The sequence below is a fragment of the Leguminivora glycinivorella genome, chromosome 9, assembly GCF_023078275.1.
Source record: "Leguminivora glycinivorella isolate SPB_JAAS2020 chromosome 9, LegGlyc_1.1, whole genome shotgun sequence".
In the NCBI taxonomy this organism is placed as follows: Eukaryota; Metazoa; Arthropoda; class Insecta; order Lepidoptera; family Tortricidae; genus Leguminivora; species Leguminivora glycinivorella.
In genome coordinates this window covers 25584657-25605307 of record NC_062979.1, presented here as the reverse complement: position 1 = coordinate 25605307, position 20651 = coordinate 25584657, and the positions used below count along the sequence as shown (strand labels likewise).

General features: G+C 42.2%; 2 protein-coding genes across 2 annotated transcripts; both read right to left on the bottom strand.

The window, feature by feature from the left end:
- Positions 1-341: 341 nt before the first annotated feature.
- On the bottom strand, positions 342-10295 carry LOC125229907. Its single transcript, XM_048134848.1, has 11 exons — positions 9659-10295; positions 6468-6681; positions 6158-6317; positions 5793-5954; positions 5492-5661; positions 5138-5352; positions 4755-5003; positions 3619-3761; positions 3389-3524; positions 869-971; positions 342-659 (listed from the first exon to the last, which is right to left on the bottom strand). Exons 1-11 carry the CDS (start codon positions 9916-9918, stop codon positions 471-473), a joined length of 2001 nt encoding a protein of 666 aa, XP_047990805.1. The 5' UTR covers positions 9919-10295; the 3' UTR covers positions 342-470.
- Positions 10296-16424: 6129 nt separating this feature from the next.
- LOC125229772 (prefoldin subunit 2) lies at positions 16425-20524 on the bottom strand. The gene is made up of 3 exons (XM_048134710.1): positions 20312-20524; positions 19889-20057; positions 16425-16983 (listed from the first exon to the last, which is right to left on the bottom strand). Exons 1-3 carry the CDS (start codon positions 20443-20445, stop codon positions 16855-16857), a joined length of 432 nt encoding a protein of 143 aa, XP_047990667.1. The 5' UTR covers positions 20446-20524; the 3' UTR covers positions 16425-16854.
- Between the last annotated feature and the right edge of the window lie 127 nt (positions 20525-20651).

The window sequence follows — 20651 nt, the reverse complement described above, 5'->3', positions numbered from 1 at the left end:
CCGCCGCGCCCGCCGCCGACAGCGCGCCGCCCGAGCCCGCGCCCCCGTGCACCTCGTCCACGATCCTACTAATATTAGTTGTATGATGCGGTTATACCTCGTCCCGGGCCTCCTGCAGCAGCGCCGGCGCGGCGGCGGCGGCGGCGGCGAGGTCGGCGTCGGCGGGCAGCGCGCGGCGCAGCACCGCGCAGCTCAGCGCCGCCGCGCCCGCCGCCGACAGCGCGCCGCCCGAGCCCGCGCCCCCGTGCACCTCGTCCACGATCCTACTAATATTAGTTGTATGATGCGGTTATACCTCGTCCCGGGCCTCCTGCAGCAGCGCCGGCGCGGCGGCGGCGGCGGCGGCGAGGTCGGCGTCGGCGGGCAGCGCGCGGCGCAGCACCGCGCAGCTCAGCGCCGCCGCGCCCGCCGCCGACAGCGCGCCGCCCGAGCCCGCGCCCCCGTGCACCTCGTCCACGATCCTACTAATATTAGTTGTATGATGCGGTTATACCTCGTCCCGGGCCTCCTGCAGCAGCGCCGGCGCGGCGGCGGCGGCGGCGGCGAGGTCGGCGTCGGCGGGCAGCGCGCGGCGCAGCACCGCGCAGCTCAGCGCCGCCGCGCCCGCCGCCGACAGCGCGCCGCCCGAGCCCGCGCCCCCGTGCACCTCGTCCACGATCCTACTCACACAACACATTACCTACCGTTTTCATTTATATACCTCAAATTAGTTACAATGTCATTTAATTATAATTTTTATATTAATTCACCACGTAGTCGCTTAACCCGTCACGCCGTCCCCGTATAAATGTATAGTGTAGGCGCCGTCGCCGACAAATGGAAAACATGACAAATAAAATGAGCAGTATAATGAGTTTGGTGAGGTCACCTGGCGATGTAGAGCAGGTGCTCTGCGGGCGCGGCGGCGTCCTGCAGCGCGGCGCGGAGCGCCACCAGCGCTGCGCGCCGCCCCGCGTCCGGCTTGCCGCCCCCTACAACACGTCAACATGTCGCTTACCCAAACTCTATTCATTTTCACCACACCGACTGATAAAAGCTTACTTTGCTATTCGAAAACAGATAGCAAAATTGCATTTTATCCACAAGAGTGCAAAAGTAATTTTATACAAATTTTAACTTCACATCTTGAGCTGGCTGGTAGAATTTACCTATAAGGTCAGTGTGGTGAAGACCGTCTACCCGGAAAGACCGTCTATTGACTATAACTTTTGTGTTTATATAAATATCTACGCCTCTCACACCTCCGAAGATATACTAGTTTTTCATCCTCAAGCCATTGGTCTTCTATACATATCCCTAGGACGAACACTAGTTTACAATAGTCTTGATTTGTGTTTCGAACTCGAACACCGAGTTCAACATGGTTCCGCAAAAAATTAAAATAAAATAGAAGCAGTCGGAATATTTGTATATTGTATATGTAACGTAGTCATTTAATAACCGTTCTTTCTGACTAATACTATTAATCTACTGAAAACGCGCTCAATTTCTAGTTTTATGTTCTGAAATATGTAACTTAGAAATTGTGCCTACTCAGAAAGTCCGGCATAAAAGAGAAAGGCAAGACCGGCATATGATAAACAAGAAGTTGCAAACCTTTTTTAGGCTTTATTGGAAATAAGTCGAGTGTAAACGATATCAATATATAAGTACGTTTTTGGCTTATGATAGTTGTACCGATTTTGATTTTAACTTCGAAATACAGTTTTGGTAATGATTCGTATGGTGTTACTAAAATCATTCGAAAGTATTAAGTAAAAATAAAATATAATTACCTACGTGATATGGTTGGGAAGAATGATAAGAGGTGAACAGAAGTAAGCCTACACTGCATTATTCATCATCATATTTAAGTTGGTAGAATTATCATAACTTTGACACAAAAATCGTCATGGGTGACATCAAATATGTTTTCGGGGGTGCTGATTTAAAAATTAAACACCACTTTGGAATCTGATATTGCTGACTGTAACTTTGACACAAAAGTGGTCATGGGTGTGGTCAAACAGGTTCTCGGGGGTGCTGATTCCAATAACCATTACAGTCAAAAAACTGTTTGATGACACCCATGAAAACTTTTAAGTCAATTTGACAGTCAACTATGTCAAATTCTAAATTGATCATTAATTTAAATAATCCACACCAGACGACTTTTGTGTCAAAGTGACAGTCAGCAATGTCAGATTTAAAATTAGTTATTAATTTTGGAATCAGTACCCCCGAAAACCTATCTGACGACACCTATTACGACTTTTGCGTCGAAGTGACAGTCAGCAATGTCAGATTCCAGATTGTTTATTAATTTTGAAATCAGCACCTCCGAAAACTTATTTGACAACCATGACGACTTTTATGTCAAAGTGACAGTCAGTAATATCAGATTCCAAATTGGTCATTAATGTTGAAATCAGCACCCCTGAAAACATATTTGATTATGTCTGGGACATTGCTAAGAACTGTTACCAAACTATTTCACGTACCTAATATCCTATTACCTTTACTTAACAACCAAGTTTCAAAAACAAATAAGTAGCTAGTTGGATTTATATGAGCCTGTAATATCGTGACTAAATTGGACCTGAAAAGAAAAGGTTATGAATCCCATCTACGGGACATATGCCGGTCTTGCCTTATAAATGGAAAAATGCTTATATGTTTAAAATTTCAACGTTATTTTATTAATTATCTAGCATATTCTGCCCTGTTATTACGTACAATAACAATGATCATGGTTTTAGAACCTAGTCTCATATGAAATTACGGGACAACAAGCACTAGACGGTCTTCCCGTGCTCACCGCGGGGGGACGGTCAACCCGCCGAGCCTTAAAAAAACTGATTTTTTATCACATAAAATTACCATATTTCGCCAAAATATTATAAAAGCTTTGTAAAATATAATATTTGCTATCCCATAGGACCATGCGCATTACGCCAGACTACATTAATTATAGAGTTTTATCCACTCAAACTTTATTTCAAATAAACTATGCCGGTCTTGCCCGCACTGACCTTAAATGATGATTTTGAACCATAAATATTGAATAAATTGATAGATTTAATTTAGTACGATGTTTTATAGTCAGTATTTTGTTCGTGCTGGTGTGGTAAAAAAATTTGTTTCACTCGGTGGCAAAGTTTGTTTAACCTTCGTGCCTTGAAACCCTCGCAACGTTCAAGATTCCATTTTTTGAACCTTTTGAACATTTTTCAATATTGGAATCTTTCGCTTGCTCGGGTATCAATATTGGCACGTGCGGTTAAACAACGACTTTGCCCCCTTGTAAAACAAATAACTATTGTTTTGTTATTCATGTTCCAGTATACATAATTTTGTACAAAAAATGTGAATGATGTAAAAATGTAAAGTATAAAAGAGTATAAGTCACCTCCCCTGGGCGCGGCGGCGTGTGCGAGGCGCGCGAAGAGCGCGAAGGCGAGCGCGTGCGCGCCGCCCCAGCGCCGCAGGCTCGCCTGCGCCGCGTCGCGCAGGCGCCGCGCCTCGCCGCCGCTCTCCCGGCATTCCTACACATGTACAATATTCTCATTCTACCTATTCAGCACACAATTGCGTGCGTGTTTGTTTGTATGTTATGAAGTAATGATCAGTGGGACGTACGGGCAGCAGCAGCAGCTGCGCGTGCAGCCAGCGCAGGCGCCAGCACAGCAGCGCGGCCACGGCGGTGCCCCCCGCTGCCCCCCCTTCCCCCGCCGCCGCCGCCAGGCACGCCTCCCACAGCGCCTCCACCCAGCCGCGGTACCCTGATTTTAAATATTTTAAACATTTCGTCTTTCAACAGGATTCTCACGCAGCAGGAAGGCACATATTGCGCATCGTTGTATTAATCATCGACCCTGAACGATGAGTCGGTAGGTATTATTCATAATTATCTGTGTATGTAAATGTTTAGGTATTATCGCCAGTTTGTCAGATTTAGAACTCAGTGAGCGACATATGCAAGGCTAAGTATTTAGACACAGTATAAAGCAGTAATAACTCTTCTAACAAACTTCACTCCGCGCGGTGTGTCGAAAACTACTCTCCATATGCACCGAATACATGCGAAACTGGTAAGTATTGGGCTGGACAGTCAGGGCCGCGTTCGCGCGCTGTGTTGATGTGTTGAGTTCGGGAGAAAATGACGTCAGCACCGAAGACATATTTTCGTTACTGTAGTGCTTATGGGTGTATGGAGAACAGTTCTCAAAATGCGGAAATGTCAGAATGTTCTTTAGAATTCCTAGACACCCAGAAAAGTAAGTGGTTGTTATATTTTTGCAGTGTTAGGTACATTATTGCTTACGTAAATGGCGTAAAAGTGAGATTTAAAGCTAGAATGACACATTAAAATCAATAAGGATTTATCTGTAACGACATTTAGGTAGATGCTGCGATCTATCTAGCTCGAAAGTTTGGTACCTACTTAAATATTGTGCAAACATCTATTCAAACATTTTATGTAAATACGATTTCGTCAGTATTTAAGAAACAAACACGTACTTGAATCTTTATTAGATAAAAAGGTAGAAAGAGCGTTGGTACTAGCATAGCGCCATACACAGTTACTACGAGTAGGACAGTAGCACAGGTACAACCCTGCGTGACCTTGCGCAGTAGTAACGACCGCGTCGCCACTGCCGGAGATTAACTACTGATTTATCCTTATACTGTGATTTAGATGTAAGGAAGTTCAAAATCACTATCGGTTTGGAAACTTTGGAACGTCGAATCCCACAAAGGAAAAGTAGTAGTACCGTAATCGTCGCTGAAGTAGTGCGGCGGGTCGACGGCGAGCTTGACGAGGTCCCGCGCGGCGCCGGGCGCGGCGTGCGCATGCGCGGCGTGCGCGGCGGGCAGGCGGCGCGCGGCCGCCACCAGCGCCAGCAGCGCCTCCCCCCGTCCCACTCGCCCGCGCCCCCGCGCCCCCCGCACCACCCGCGCCACCCGCACCCGCCGCCGCGTGCACGTACTGCGCGCCCGGCAGCAGCGGCACCTTCGCCAGGCTAGTGTAACAACGATACCATTCCTGAACATTCATATAATACTTCCTGTTGCAATCGAATTACCTCAGTTTTATAAACAAAAAAAACATTTAGAAATGTAAGTGTAACAATAGTTATAAATGTATATAAGGTACCGCAGCGCGTTAACCAGTAGCAGGAAGGTGGCGGAGGGGTCGGCGCACGGCAGCACGAGGTCGGCGACGTCGGCCAGCGCCGGCGCGCGCTGCGGGTCCGCGTCCGCGCCCGCGTCCGCGTCCGCGCCCGCGTCCGCCGGCCGCCAGTGCGCCGCGCCGCGCGCGCGCTCCACGCGCGACCACACCGCGCCCGACGGCAGCCCGCTGTTCACCACCTGCACCGGCGCAGCCCAATCAGAACCGACACACACCACCGTCTCCCGTCAGGGCCCAGTTAATACTATTTAAGATCTCAATGAGTCACCGGCAGTGATGGTAATCGAACATTTATGTAATGAATCCATAAATAGGTACCTTATCCTCGTAGTCTTGCAGGCGCGCCTCGGCCTCGCGCTCGTGGCGCGGGTCGCGCGGCGGGGGGAAGGGCGCGGGCAGCGAGCGGGCGGCGGCGGGCGCGGCGGCCAGCACCAGCTCCAGCAGCAGCACCAGCGTCTCCCACAGCCCCGCCGCGCGCAACACCGACCCTGCGCCACACATGTACGACTCGTGCATTCTTCACACTTACAATCATTTACAACGCAACGTTACGGAATATGTACCTATACCAGGTATATGCCTAAATAAAATGAACCCCTCAATCAAGTTGTGGACTCACCATAGGTGTAGAGTATGTTGGGGTAGGCGGCGGGCAGGCGGCGGCAGGCGCGCGCGGCGGCGGCGGCGGCGGCGCCCGCGCCCGCCACGCCGCCCAGCGGCGCGCGCGCCAGCGCCGCGATCAGGTGGCACCACAGCTCCGCCGTCACGCTAGGAACCTTCTCTGTTGGTAGATTACATAGGCATACAGAAACAGAACTATTGTTTTAGGTCGATTCTGTTAAAGCGATAAACAATAATTTCGATATTGGATAGATTCGTAAATTATTATAACCGCCGACTGATTTAGTCGGGCACGCCGACACCGCTTAATTGTTATCTCTGGTCACGCTCTCAGGCGAGCGGCGCACTCTTCACCCCGCGTACCTTGCGTGATCTCGTCGCGCAGGCGCGTAACGTAGTCCTGCGCGGCCTCGGTGCGCTGCAGCAGCGCGAGCCGGCGCGCGCGCAGCGCCGCCGAGCCGGGCGCGCGCGCCGCCGCCGCCTCGCTCGCCGCCCGCGCCGCCTCCGTGCCGTGCACCCATTCCTACGCAGACCAAACCGGTGTCACCACTTGAAAGTCTAAATATTATTTGGTTCGTTTGTCGGTCGAATGTAAACTTCGGCATACCAATAAAGGGGAGACAATGATAAGGGTCTCAGAGCGTAATATTACCAGATGGAAGCGGTAGCGCACCTGATAGTCGATGTACTGCAGCCAGAGGTCGACGTCCCGCGGGCGGTCGACGAGCGCGCGACGCAGCGCGGCGCCGCGCTCGCCCTCGCCCTCGGCGCGCGCCCCCTCCCCCGCGCCCTCCTCCCCCCGCGCCTCCCAGTAGCGGCGCGCGCGCTTCCTGCGCGTCGCACACTGCTTCAGCCCGAGCGCCAGGTGGAACTCTCCGCTGTTGTACCTGAATTACACAGTCACCATATCATTCTTATTACATAAAAAAAAAACAAATACTTCTATAGTCTCAAGGGAATTAAAATTAATAGGGTTTATTTATACTAGATGATAGGGTATAAAATAACCTGTGATGACTTTAGTTAATAAATGTTCGTTTTAGAATAATTTTATATAAACTTATAAATTGAAATAGATATCATACACGAAAGAAAAAACGGCAAGGCCCACTGTGAAGTGTGGGGTGCTTCGGGTGTAATGATAACTCAAAAGTCGAGTCAATACTCTTTTTTTATTCAATAAAAATCGTGCTTATATACTATCCTGGTCACGGTCAATAGTCATTCCCATCTGTTTTAACATTACATTTTATTGTATGTTTTATGACCAATAATCATTACTTTAATTATACCATAAACTTTATGATTACTTATAATTACATCGTAAAACTCTATGATCCATAACACACAGCTGCATGAGCATAGGGTTGTCACTCTGTATGAGATGAGTTATATATCATCAGGGTTTTCACACTACACTACAACTGGCCGGGCGGGCGTGTGGTCTAGTGGTAAAGACGTTAGCCGCGTAAGCTGAAGACCCGGGTTCGATTCCCGGCTCGGCCGCCAGTGGGCCTTGCCGTTTTTTCTTTCGTGTATGATATCTATTTCAATTTATAATTTATATATAGTAGTGTGACTACTTGGAAAAAGAACAAATCAAAAACTATTCAATAAAATAATTTGATTTGTTCCCTAGTTGTTTATATAAACTTGTTTTGTACGGTAAGACAATAACACTGTCTTGATAACTACCCGCCTGCCTCCCACTGATGAAGTAGTGGGAAGACAGGATTAAAACCAGCTGTTGGGATGGACGAGCGGCAGTTGTTATCGGGCATTTGTCGAGGGCAAGTGCTGCTGGCTAGTGTACTAAAATTCCACAGTTCAAGTTTAGAAATCCTGTTACAAGTTCTAGATTAAGTGTCAGTATTGTATAATGATATTTCTGTATTTGGGAACTAATAATTAATGTAAACAAGACATACGGTCAGATTACGGGTGGTCCATTTTATTAAAATAATATAATAAAGGTTGCTATTTGCAATGGAATTGTAAATTAATTAATAGTCATAGTAGTTTGATGTAATAAACTGTATTGAATGTGAATACTGGAGTTTTTCTGAAAAACCTAACCACTAAATTAAAATACTGAAAAAACTCCCAACATAGTGGACCGATTTTCATGAAACATGGCATGACATTCAAGACTAGTTCAGCTTTCAAACAAAAAAGAAACTAAATCTCTAAAGCTGTCATGCCGGTTCTTGATTCTGCCTAATTGCATTGTTATTTTTGAGCTGACTTTTTTATTTATGTATGTCTTATAATTTATTGATGATGGCATCCATTGTAATATACAAATTTTAATAATTATGCATAATAATAATATGTACGTAATAATTGGTACCTGTGGATTAGCTTGATATTATATTACTTTATGAATGATTGATAACTAGGGATGTACCGACTAGTCGTCGACTAGTCGGGAAAGCCGACTATCCGGCCACATTTGTAGTCGGCGATTAGTCGGCGACTAGTCGGCAAAAAGGGCCGATTAGTCGGCACTTCATTAGTGATAGAAAAACAGTACAAAATTAAATTACCAGCTGAAAATTATGGTTTTATTATGTAGCTATTAGTAATTCCTTTTTTTGTCAAAACAACAAATATCTGTTATCACCACAGAAATAAATTTCCTACCTAGGATTATCGACTTCATAGGCAGGATCACTACCCACTAAGCCAAGCCGGTTGTTAAAAATGGAAAATGTATATAAATATTGTCATGAACCTTTGAACATCTGTAAAAAATCATGAAAAGCGCGAACGAAGGACCAAAAATGACATTCAAGATGTGAATTTATCGAAAATTATGTTCTGGCCGACTAGCCGACTAATCGGCCACCCAAGCGCCGACTAGTTGGTAGTCGGCCTAGTCGGCCAAATCAATAGTCGGTACATCCCTATTGATAACCATTCATCGGGGTTTTGGGAGCGGGAATGAATTTGTGTATTTGTAACTCTGTTTATAGTCATTTGAATTACTGAAATATATATTTAACTATGTAACTGGCTCCAAATGTACCTAGAAATGTTAAAGTAATCTTTATTTTTTATTGTTTTCACCATTTTTGGGCTAGTGTAAATCATTCCCGCTCCCAAAACCCGACGTATGTTGATAACTTTATTGAATTTTTTAAGAGATTTATAAGAGAAGAGATTTTAAAGAAATAAAATGAAATAATAAGTCAAATTCATAGGTAGAGAACCCTTAATAGCCAAGGCCAACTCTTGCTTTTGGACAGTCATATATTTGTTTTAATTCACACCATAATTATATTGTATTGGCAAGTGATTGCATTAAGGCCAGCCTCACATGACACATCTTACTAGATCAATCTGGAAAATTCAAAACATCTGCCGACCTTACAGTCTCAATTAGATAGTTCTGAGTGATCTTTAATTTGAAAAAATCATAATTTGTGTACACATAAGGACATAGTATGCAACTATGCACTCATTCGGATTTTTTCAGATTATGAATTATTCAAATTGATCTGATTCAGACTGTGTAAAGCCGGCTCAAGAGAGACATCACCTGCAGGGTTAGCACATGTTAGACTACCCGTCCTTATGTCATTAATAAAGTTAGAAGATGTGTCATCTATCTCGCAGCACCATACTCTCTCAGCAATCGTGCTAGGCTTACTGAGATGTTTACCATATTCTTGACATTTTTAACAGAATTACTTCATCAGAAATATTTGCTAATACTATTAAGATCAGAATAAATCTATAAGTGCATAAAAACACTGCAGTAACACACCACAACTTAAAGACGAATTCAGTCGATGTGGTCTAAATTTGAATGACATATTGTCAGAGAAGGTAAGGAAAGCAGCAGATTCAGAAGGTAGTTACTGTGGCCGGGCCGGGTAGTAGATGGTGGAGACGCGCAGGTTGCCGCCGTCGAAGCGCCGGTCCACGTAGTAGTCGGGCTCGGGCTCGGCGCGCGGCGCGGGCGCACGCGCGGGCTCCGGCTCGCTGTCGCTGGACTCCAGCAGCGCGCGCTCCGCCTCGCCGCTCGGCGCCGCCGCCTCCGCCTCCCAGCACATCGCGGCGCCGCCCGGGCTGGACCCGGCTGCGGCAGCCTCATTACTGTAAGCCGGGAACAGAGACATCGTCGCGACACTGACCGCTCTTCTTATTCAGTGCCGGTTAAACGGTGTCATCTCTTCACGTGATATAATTATTATACAATATTCGAATCCTTCTGTTGCAAATTTATTACGGTTACTAGTGTTATATTTTTTTACCCAGAGAAAAAATGGTAAAAACAAACATTCACTGCTTTCTCTAACTTGATTTTGACGAGTTTGACGTAGCGTAGCGATCGTTCGGATATATGACTGGTAACTGTACTGTACTGGTATTACTGGCAAGCCGGAATCGTTTAGTCCGCATAAATTAAAATGTAGAAACAATGTTTCTTTCCCGTTGTCTAAATTAAATGAAAATTGGCTCAATTCCGAACTAATTCAGTAAAGATCTTCCACTACCGCAGTGAGCACAGCTTAGGAGAGACTCAGAGGAGTATTAGTAATATTGGTATAATTCAGAACGCTATCATATGGCCGCTGTACACATGTGGCCAACGGGTCCACCAACCCTTGGTGGAACCCCTTGGCCAAGCGTGTAGAGGCTACTTGGCCGTATGTTGGCAGTTGGCGCTTGCGCTGGCCGGCCAACCGATTGGTGTCGGTTTTTTGTCCACACATCAAAGGATCTTGGCGCCAATGGCCAACTGCGTTTACTTACACGTTGGCGCTAATGGCGCTTGAAGCTCGGAACACACTACGCGGACGTCCGTCGTAAAACGACCGCGACCGCGACCTATCAGTGTGCACGGAACAAAACATCCAGAGAGCCAGATTTCGATCGGACGTCCGTGCGCTCAAGGCCACGTCCGCGTCCGTCGACCGATAGTTTGCACGGTTATGTGTATTTCCATTGTCCAGATTCCCGTCCGCGGTCGATTTACGACGGACGTCCGCGTAGTGTGTTCCTAGCTTCATTCAGTTTGTCGTCAGCCGTCAGAGAGGACAGTAGTGAAATATTTACGAAAATAATAAGTTTATCTATGCCGATAATAGTGTTGATTTTAGGAAATAAAATAACCTTGCAAATGTTTAATATATTGCCTAAAAAAGATAAATGTGCTTATCAGAATATTCAAAAAATTGTTAATATTTCAAATAATTTAATTTTACTATGGGGTTATTATTTTTTAATCAAATTTTGCTGACAATGTGTAAACAGCGGCTCTTATCTTGGCCAAGGGGTTCCACCAAGGGTTGGTGGAACCGTTGACCACATGTGTATAGCGGCCATAAAGCTAGGAACATACTACACGGACGTCCGTCGTAAATCGACCGCGGACGGGAATCTGGACAATGAAATTACACATAACCGTGCAAACTATCGGTCGACGGACGTGGACGTGACCTTGAGCGCATGGACGTCCGATCGAAATCTGGCTCGCTGGTAGGCTTGTGCCGTTTCGTTCGTTGATCGGAGCGCTCCGATCTCGTTCAATCGCTCCCACGAACTAGTTCGCTCTTTTAGGTCTTTTGCTCATTTAGTTCAGCCAGACCAGCGACCACTGCGGTCGGAAAGATCAGAACGAATGGGTAGGCTTGTGTCGTTCACGAACTATGAACTGTTAGGAATAAAATCCCATCAATGACCGAAATGAACTAAATCTTTCCGTGGTCTGAGAATCGGTCTTTGCTCATTTAGTTCAGTATAGGATCGGCGAGCGCGAGCGGTTTGGATCGAGAACGAATGTGTGACTGCGCCGACCGAGAGCGAGAGCTACTTAGCAGAGCAACAAAAAAAGTCAAGTTTTCATATTAAACTTCAGTTACTTACAACCTTTCGGCCCGAAATGTTACTATCTGTGGACTATTCGTGTCATTTTGACACTATTCGGTCCCATTCGTTCTGATCTTTCCGACCGCAGTGGTCGCTGGTCTGGCTGAACTAAATGAGCAAAAGACCTAAAAGAGCGAACTAGTTCGTGGGAGCGATTGAACGAGATCGGAGCGCTCCGATCAACGAACGAAACGGCACAAGCCTACGAATGGGACCGAATAGTGTCAAAATGATACGAATAGTCCACAGATAGTTACATTCCGGGCCGAAAGGTTGTAAGTAACCGAAGTTTAATATGAAAACTTGACTTTTTTTGTTGCTCTGCTAAAGTAGCTCTCGCTCTCGGTCGGCGCAGTCACACATTCGTTCTCGATGCAAACCGCTCGCGCTCGCCGATCCTATAATGAACTAAATGAGCAAAGACCGATTCTCAGACCACGGAAAGATTCAGTTCATTTCGGTCATTGATGGGATTTTATTCCTAACAGTTCATAGTTCGTGAACGACACAAGCCTACTCGCTGGATGTTTTGTTCCGTGCACACTGATCGGTCGCGGTCGCGGTCGATTTACGACGGACGACACGGACGTCCGCGTAGTATATGTTCCTAGCTTAAGGATTAAAGCTAGGAACACACTACGCGGACGTCCGTCGTGAATCGACCGCGGACGGGAATCTGGACAATGGAAATACACATAACCGTGCAAACTATCGGTCGACGGACGTGGACGTGGCCTTGAGCGCATGGACGGACGTCCGATCGAAATCTGGCTCGCTGGATGTTTTGTTCCGTGCACACTGTTCGGTCGCGGTCGTTTTACGACGGACGTCCGCGTAGTATGTTCCTAGCTTTAGTAGTGCGTTCCAAGTGTGGTTCCAAGCTTCCAAAACCAATAACTTAACCTACTTCATTTATTGGGGTTATTTCATTTGTTGTTTGTATTACTTACAGAATTTTGGTGCGGCTTGAGAGTAATAAACGAATTCAATTTTCAAAAAACCCCCGACATAGTGGACAGACGTGGGACAGACTTTCATCAAACATCTACCTGACCTTACGAACAAAAAACCCGCCAAGTGCGTCGCACACAAGAAGGGTTAAAGGGCCTCCTTTTTTGAAGGAACTTAAGGCTGCTTTCAAAAAAAACGTCAAAAAAATGTAAAATTGATAGTTTTAGTCGGTGAAATACTACACTTTCCGTTATCCAATAGATTTATTTAATTCAAGTTCCAGTTAGAGCATCTTATTATCTTGATTTTTATAAGACTGGATTTTTGAAAACTAACTCATTAAATTAATTATGAATTTTTCTCTAATGCACGTTTAGAAAAACGCACGTATAGAGCTGAATCAGTCGATCTTATTTGTAAAATTTGGACAATTTTGAATATTAAAACGGGTAAATTTATAATTCGTATATCCTGTACCACAATCATTTCAGACTAGATTTTTATTTTAAGTTTTTGAAAAAGAGTAAACTAGCCTAAGGCGAATTCAATTTTTTTCAGAAATTACCTAAAATTAAGTGACAATTTCTTTGAAAATCTACATCACATCGAAGTAAATTTTGTACTAAATTAATCTGCAACGTTTACTTAATTTGCTGTTATGCCTTAGTGATTATAAATTGCTATTATTGATTTTTGCCAATTTTTTGAAAACGAGCTTTCACCGGTACAATTATTACCACTTTTGGACATTTTCTCATATTTTGTTAGACCAAGTAGAAAAAGTCCTATAATGTGATATATATTTATAAACTACTCGCAAAGCCCTTTAATTTGATATCACACACGGTATGATCGAGCGCTCGGTTGCGATTTCACTATTTTTAACACGAAAGCCCTCTTAAGTAATTCTTGCGAATAATCGATATTTTGAACTTCTAAATAAAACGAAACAGAAATGAATGTATATCTTATACTATTAAACGAGCAATTCTTGTATATTTATTTATTTATTTATTTATATATACCGACGATCTCGGAAACCGCTCTAACGATTTCGCTGAAATTTGTTTTGTGGGGGTTTTCGGGGGTGAAAAATCGATCTAGCGTAGCCTTAGATCCCGGAAAACGCGAATTTTCGAGTTTTCATGAGTTTTTCTTTCGCATTTGTAAACGTAAAATATGGTCCTTAATTTCGCCGCGCGCGCATCGATTCCGCTTAGCTCAGTCGCACGAGGTCGGTCTAATGTACGCAGATAGACCGTAGGTGTCAGGGTTTCGAATCCCGGCCAGAAATGAGGTTTTTGTTTTTTGTCTTTTTTTTTGTTTTTGTATTTATAAGAGTTTTTTTTTATCTAAAGACGTGATATATTAAAATAGAACCGAGCGAAGCTCGGTCGCCCAGATTGTAATATTCAAACGCGCTCACACTCTCAACTCCTACAGCGGCAATGAGTGAAATTCGTAATTTGAGTTGAAAATGAAATATTTATTTTTCAAGAAGGCATATTACAATGCGCATATGAACGTCAAATAAAGCTAAAGCTACGCCGGCTCTAACCCTACGCCTCAGCCTCGAGAAGATTTCAGTCCCCCCTCAGTTGGGAGGGGGGTATCCACTATGGGACCGGCAAGAAACTCGGCGGGCAACTTCTTTTCAAAACATTACATCTTAAGTATAATTAACATGCATTCAATAACAAGATACAATTTAACATGCAAAAGTATTCATCAAAGAATATGAACAGACTAGGTACTCTATGGAAATTAATTTCAATAAATTATATTATTGCTTAATAATACGTCGTTCTTCTTCAGAGAAAACATATCAAATTATCACAGAAGAAAAAGATAATATGAATCTCAATGTCATTAATTATAAGTAATTTACACAACATAAAATATTTGATGTGCTTTCTTATCTGAACTGTGTCCTCTGCACATAATACAATTATTTTAATTGCTATTCGTTTTTTGTAGCTTCTGGTTCGGGCCATGCATGTTTGTCTGTCAAATAGTCCTCGACTCTGTAATAAGCCTTTAACGTCAATGATTTTTTTAAGTAGTTCTTAAGAGCTGGGAGGGGTAATCTCAAAGCAGTGTCAGTGTCAGGTAACTTATTATAAAAATGAATGCATTGCCCAACAAATGACTTCTGTACTTTACGGACACGAAACTTCTTTATGGCAAGCTTATTTTTAACCGACTTCAAAAAAGGAGGAGGTTCTCAATTCGACTGAATTTTTTTTTTTTGTATGTATGTTACTCGATATCTCCGAGAATCGTGGACCGATTTTCAAAATTTTTTTTTTGATCGAACGGGTATAACCCCGAGATGGTCCCATTGGCACCAAGTCGGGGTCTGATGATGGGATCTTGGAGAAATCGAGGGAACTCTTCAAATGTTATAGGCACATGTAATGTTCTTAGTGTATTTTTCAAAGGTACACCAGTATTTACGCCTGATGGTAATAATTTTATGTGGCTGAGCTGATGATGGAAGGTCAACTCCTCAACGGTTAGGAGTTAAAGGATAATTCTTTCACTACTGTACATATATTCGGACTGATACATATAATATCACTAGGAACCACTAAAAATCGACAAATAAATTAACTTTTTAACAAAAAATAAAACCGCCTTCAAAAAAAGCGTGTTACAAAACACGGAGAAACTAAAAAGCCAAAAATAATAAACCTTCGAATTCAGATTTCTTATCGGATTGCAATAATCTAAACATCCTAATTATAAACAAATCAATTATTTTTGGAGTCGGGGCCAGCCTGCGTATGGTTGGGTGGGGCAAACAGGAAATAGCAAGGCGACGAACAGGTCTGGAACCGACTACAAAAATAATTTATTTGTTTATAATTTGGATGTTTAGATTATTGCAATCCGATAAGAAATCTGAATTCGAAGGTTTATTATTTTTGGCTTTTTAGTTTCTCCGTGTTTTGTAACACGCTTTTTTTGAAGGCGGTTTTATTTTTTGGTATTGTTTCTAGTGTTATAATAGTTTTTTTCTTCTATGTCCGATTTCACCCTGCAACACCCAGACCCAGTCGTTTTTGCGTTGGAGGTTAAAAATGGGAAATTGTAAGTAAAAAAAACCGGCCAAGTGCGAGTCGGACTCGCGCACCGAGGGTTCCGTACAAACCTGCAAGGTTTACAATTATTAAAAAAAAATATATTATGTGATGTAACTAAAAATTTATGGTTTTCGTAATTTTTCCTTTATCTATGCTATAAGACGTTGCTTCGTACCAAATTTCAAGATTCTGAGTTCACGGGAAGCACCCTGTAGGTTTTGATTCCCTTGCAAGTGTCGAAAATTTGCGGCATAAACGGCTGTATCTTTTGATTGCGTTGGCTTAGAAGTTTGATTTTTTCACAGCTTCAAGGGACAGTAGACCTGAGTAATTGATATAAATTTCAGCTTCATACCTCCACGCGTTCCTGAGAAAAAGGGTCTTGACAGACGGACGGACGGACAGACGGACAACAAAGTGATCCTATAAGGGTTCCGTTTTTTCCTTTTGAGGTACGGAACCCTAAAAACACATTTTTAACCGACTTCAAAAAAAGGAGGAGGTTCTCAATTCGACTGATTTTTTTTTTGTATGTATGTTATCTGATATCTCCGAGAAACGTGAATTTTTTTTTAATCAAACGGGTACACAACGGGTATAACCCCGATATGGTCCCATTGGCACCAAGCCTGCGTATGGTTGGGTGGGGCAAACAGGCAATAGCAAGACGAGGAACAGGGTCCCCCTTGTTCGTAAAACATAAGTTAAATACAGTATAAATTTATAAAATATGTTTAATCCATAGAATTAGAATCTAAATTAATACAAACTTAAATTACCTTTTAAGCAAAATCAATTTAAATGAATCGATTACTTTATTTTATACCAAAAGGACATACTTTTATTATTATAAAAATACATAATTTAGAATGTATTTCTGAATTTATAAAGAAATAACTATTCTTTTGTAATATTAAGCAAATCTCTTATGAGCCTTTTACAAACTACACAATTCAGATGCATGGATAGTTGAGCCCACTCAAGGATGTATAAAACAATTAGTAAAAAATCTGAAACTTGTTAATTTCTGGTTGAGTGCCGTTTAACAAGGCAGTTAGCAGAGTGATGGCATCAGGTATATTTACAGTCTATACAGTTTCAGTAAGTTGTTGCACAAAGTGGAGATGCATGCCTTGTGACGGTCGCTCAGCCGCTAGCCACCAGCACGTTGTTCTGCTGCGAGGGCGCCGCCTCGGGCGGGGGCGCGGGCGCCGTGGTCGCGCCGCGCTGCAGGCGAATGTCGTGGGTCTCGATGTAAGCATTGATTTCCTGGCCCTGTATGTAACAAACAACATGTTATGAATTTACAATCATCACCAATTTGCTAGCAGATACTAATTTGACATTGTTCTTATTGATATTTGGTTATTCCTAACTTTGTAAGCTAAGGTCAGTGCGGGCAAGACCGGCATAGTTTATTTGAAATAAAGTTTGAGTGGATAAAACTCTATAATTAATGCAGTCTGGCGTAATGCGCATGGTCCTATGGGATAGCAAATATTATATTTTACAAAGCTTTTACAGTATTTTGGTGAAGTAAGGTACTTTTAAGTGATAAAAATCACTTTTTTTAAGGCTCGGCGGGTTGACCGTCCTCCCGCGATGAGCACAGAAAGACCGTCTAGTGCTTGTTGTCGCGTAATTTCATATGAGACTAGGTTCCAAAATCATGATCATTGTTATTTTACGTAATAACGGGGCAGAATGTGCTAGATAACTATTAAAATAACATTGTCTTCGGTTACCGCGATAGTTACTCATGAAATAAAACTATGGAAACGGATTAAATCGCGTATAATGAATTTAAAATACATCCCGACGTTTCGAACTCTTTACAGCGTTCGTGGTCAACGGGTGACTGAGGAAAAATTAAAATGTGCAAAAGCTACCCACTTACAAGAAATATTAACGAACCATGACCACAAATAATATAGATTTCTAAGGCAGGTTCACACACTATTAGTAAAGCTAGTTATACAATATTCAAAAAATGTACCATTACTCTGTTAAAAAATAATTAACCAATTAATTAATTTAAATAATTAATTTCATTATACGCGATTTAATCCGTTTCCATAGTTTTATTTTATTAAAATAACGTTGAAATTTTGAACATATAAGCATTTTTCTATTTATAAGGCAAGACCGGCATATGTCCCGTAGATGGGGTTCATAACCTTTTCTTTTCAGGTCCAGATATTGCATAATACTGTTTTTCCAACGAACACCTGCGAATACAATTTAGTCACGATATTACAGGCTCATATAAATCCAACTACTTATCTGTTTTTGAAACTATGTTAATTAAGAAAACGTAATAGGATATTAAGATACGTGAATTAGTTTGGTAACATTTCTTGGCAATGCTTGGTTTTGCTATAGTCACTACAGTATGAATGAATGCGTAATTTTTTTTACATCACACTCGCACACTAAATGTGATTTTACACGCAGGCGGAGCGTGAAAAAAAAAAGCGTTCTCCCAAGGGAGTTATGAAATTTCTAGTACCGTATTCAATTTTTTTATCTTTTTACATATTTTTATGTTGCAAGTGTCATGAAAAACATTGTGTGTAACTCCGGGAGTATGAATATTACAAACTCGAGTCTTGGAGGAGCTGAGTGGTTCTTTTCTGTTCGAGGATTTTATGTTGCCAGTATAACATATTAATTCAATAAAAAGAGTTTTGACATTATATTTCATGATCGTTTATAAATTGTTGTAGATTAAGTTCGTACTACTGATTTGCAGTAGGTATATTCATTATTAATATTTTGGTAATTTCCTCATAGGTGACGTGAAAAATTGTATATGTCACATGGTAGCAAAATTATTTCCACCTTGAGCGTTAATACTTGAATCCCTCACTACGCTCAGGATTCTAATTTTGAATCCCGAGCGTAGCGAGATTAGAGATTCCTTTACTTCGTTCAGGATTCAATAAACACCCTTTGCCCCATTTTGCTCGATTACGACTTCAAAAACTCAGTAGAGATTCAGATGTCATTAATACATAAATATTTACATACATATTTGTATACTTAATACATAAATATTTGTTTCAGTTATTAAAAATAGCAAACAATATACAAGTCATGTCTATACATCTTCCGAAGAATGTATTGATAAAATCTTTTTGGTGCACTTCCTAACGCCAGCGTATATATCGACGAGGAAGACGAAATGATTTTGCTTGAGAAGTGCACAGTTTGTGCCACTAGTCATAGTTTCGATATGACCCTCTGTGCCTCCAGGGTTCAGTTTCTGCCGTCTGACGAACTACCTTTATCAAATATGTTTTGTCAAGGGTGCACAAATATTATGTTTTCTGTTTGAATAAATAATTGGATTCAAAATGCTTACTTTTATTACTAAAAATACATAACTCTCTTTTGAAATATTTGTCGCCGCATGTTGCACAATCTATACAAACACTACCATCTTAAATATGATGATGAGTAATGCAGTGTAAGTAGGCTTAGTTCTGTTCACCACTTATAATTCTTCACAACTATGTCATTTTTATTTAATACTTTCGAATGATATTAGTAAAACCATACGAATCATTACCAAAACTGTATTTCGAAGTTAAAATCAAAAACGGTACAACTATCATAAGCAAAAAACGTACTTATATATTGATATTGTTTACACTCGACTTATTTCCAATAAAGCCTAAAAAAGGTTGGCAACTCCTTGTTTATCGTATGCCGGTCTTGCCTTTCTCTTTTATGCCAGACTTTCTGAGTAGGCACAATTTCTAAGTTACATATTTCAGAACATAAAACAAGAAATTGAACGCGTTTTGAGTAGATTAATAGTACTAGTCAGAAAGAACGGTTATTAAATGACTATGTTACATACATGATATACAAATATTCCGACTGCTTCTATTTTATTTTAATTTTTTGCTGAACCATGTTGAACTCGATGCTCGAGTTCAAAACACGAATCAAGTTTATTGTTAACTAGTGTTCGTCCTAGGGATATGTATTCAAGACCAATGGCTTAAGGATGAAAAACTGGTATACGTTCGGAGGTGTGAGAGGCGTAGATATATAAACACAAAAGTTATTGTCAATAGACAGTCTTTCCGGGTAGACGGTCTTCCCCACACTGACCTTAATGATTTTTGATTGATGGCGTATGTATAGGTAAGTAAAGTATAGGAGCATGCACCTTGTTAGCAAGTTGTTGATTGAGGGCGGCGAGCGCGTGCGGCAGGCGCTGCAGGTTGGCCTCGAGCTCGGCCAGCGCGGCGCCCGCCGTGCGCTCCAGCAGCACGCCGCCCACCATGCGGAAGCAGCGCCGCTCCTCCTCCACGCCCTTCAGCGTCTCCACCACGATCCTACAACATATCAACAATTACACTCTCACTATCAGCCCACATATACGCTATCCTTGGCCTCTAATGAGCGAACAAAGAATAACTCTGATCATAATAGTACAATGTTGACTTGTGAGCTTTGCCTATTAGTCTTAAGGAACACCTGCTTCAAAAAATTGGGATACTGAGAAAATTATGAATCTTTACTATCAATTGTCATGAAAAATGTATGTCAATGACGAAGAATTATGCCTTAAAGTTGTAAAATGGCTCACTTGTGCTCGTTTAAGTCCATTTCCAGCTCAGAGATTTTATTGGCGAGCTGGCGCTGCTCAGCGCGCAGGGTTTGAAAACCGGTGAACACCTCCTCGCTCGACTTCTTCCCACCTTTGTTTGCAGGCTTTGCCATGTTATTATCTTAAATAATATAATTATTTATTATAAATATAAATTGCTTCCTGCAAATAACTCTAGGTCACAATATTTTTGAGGTTAGAACTATTAATAAACGTCAATCAAAGAATTGTCATGAATGTCAACCATATAGATCTATTTATTGATAAAAACGTCGGACTAAGATATCTTGCTTAAATATTATTTACAGCTACACCATAT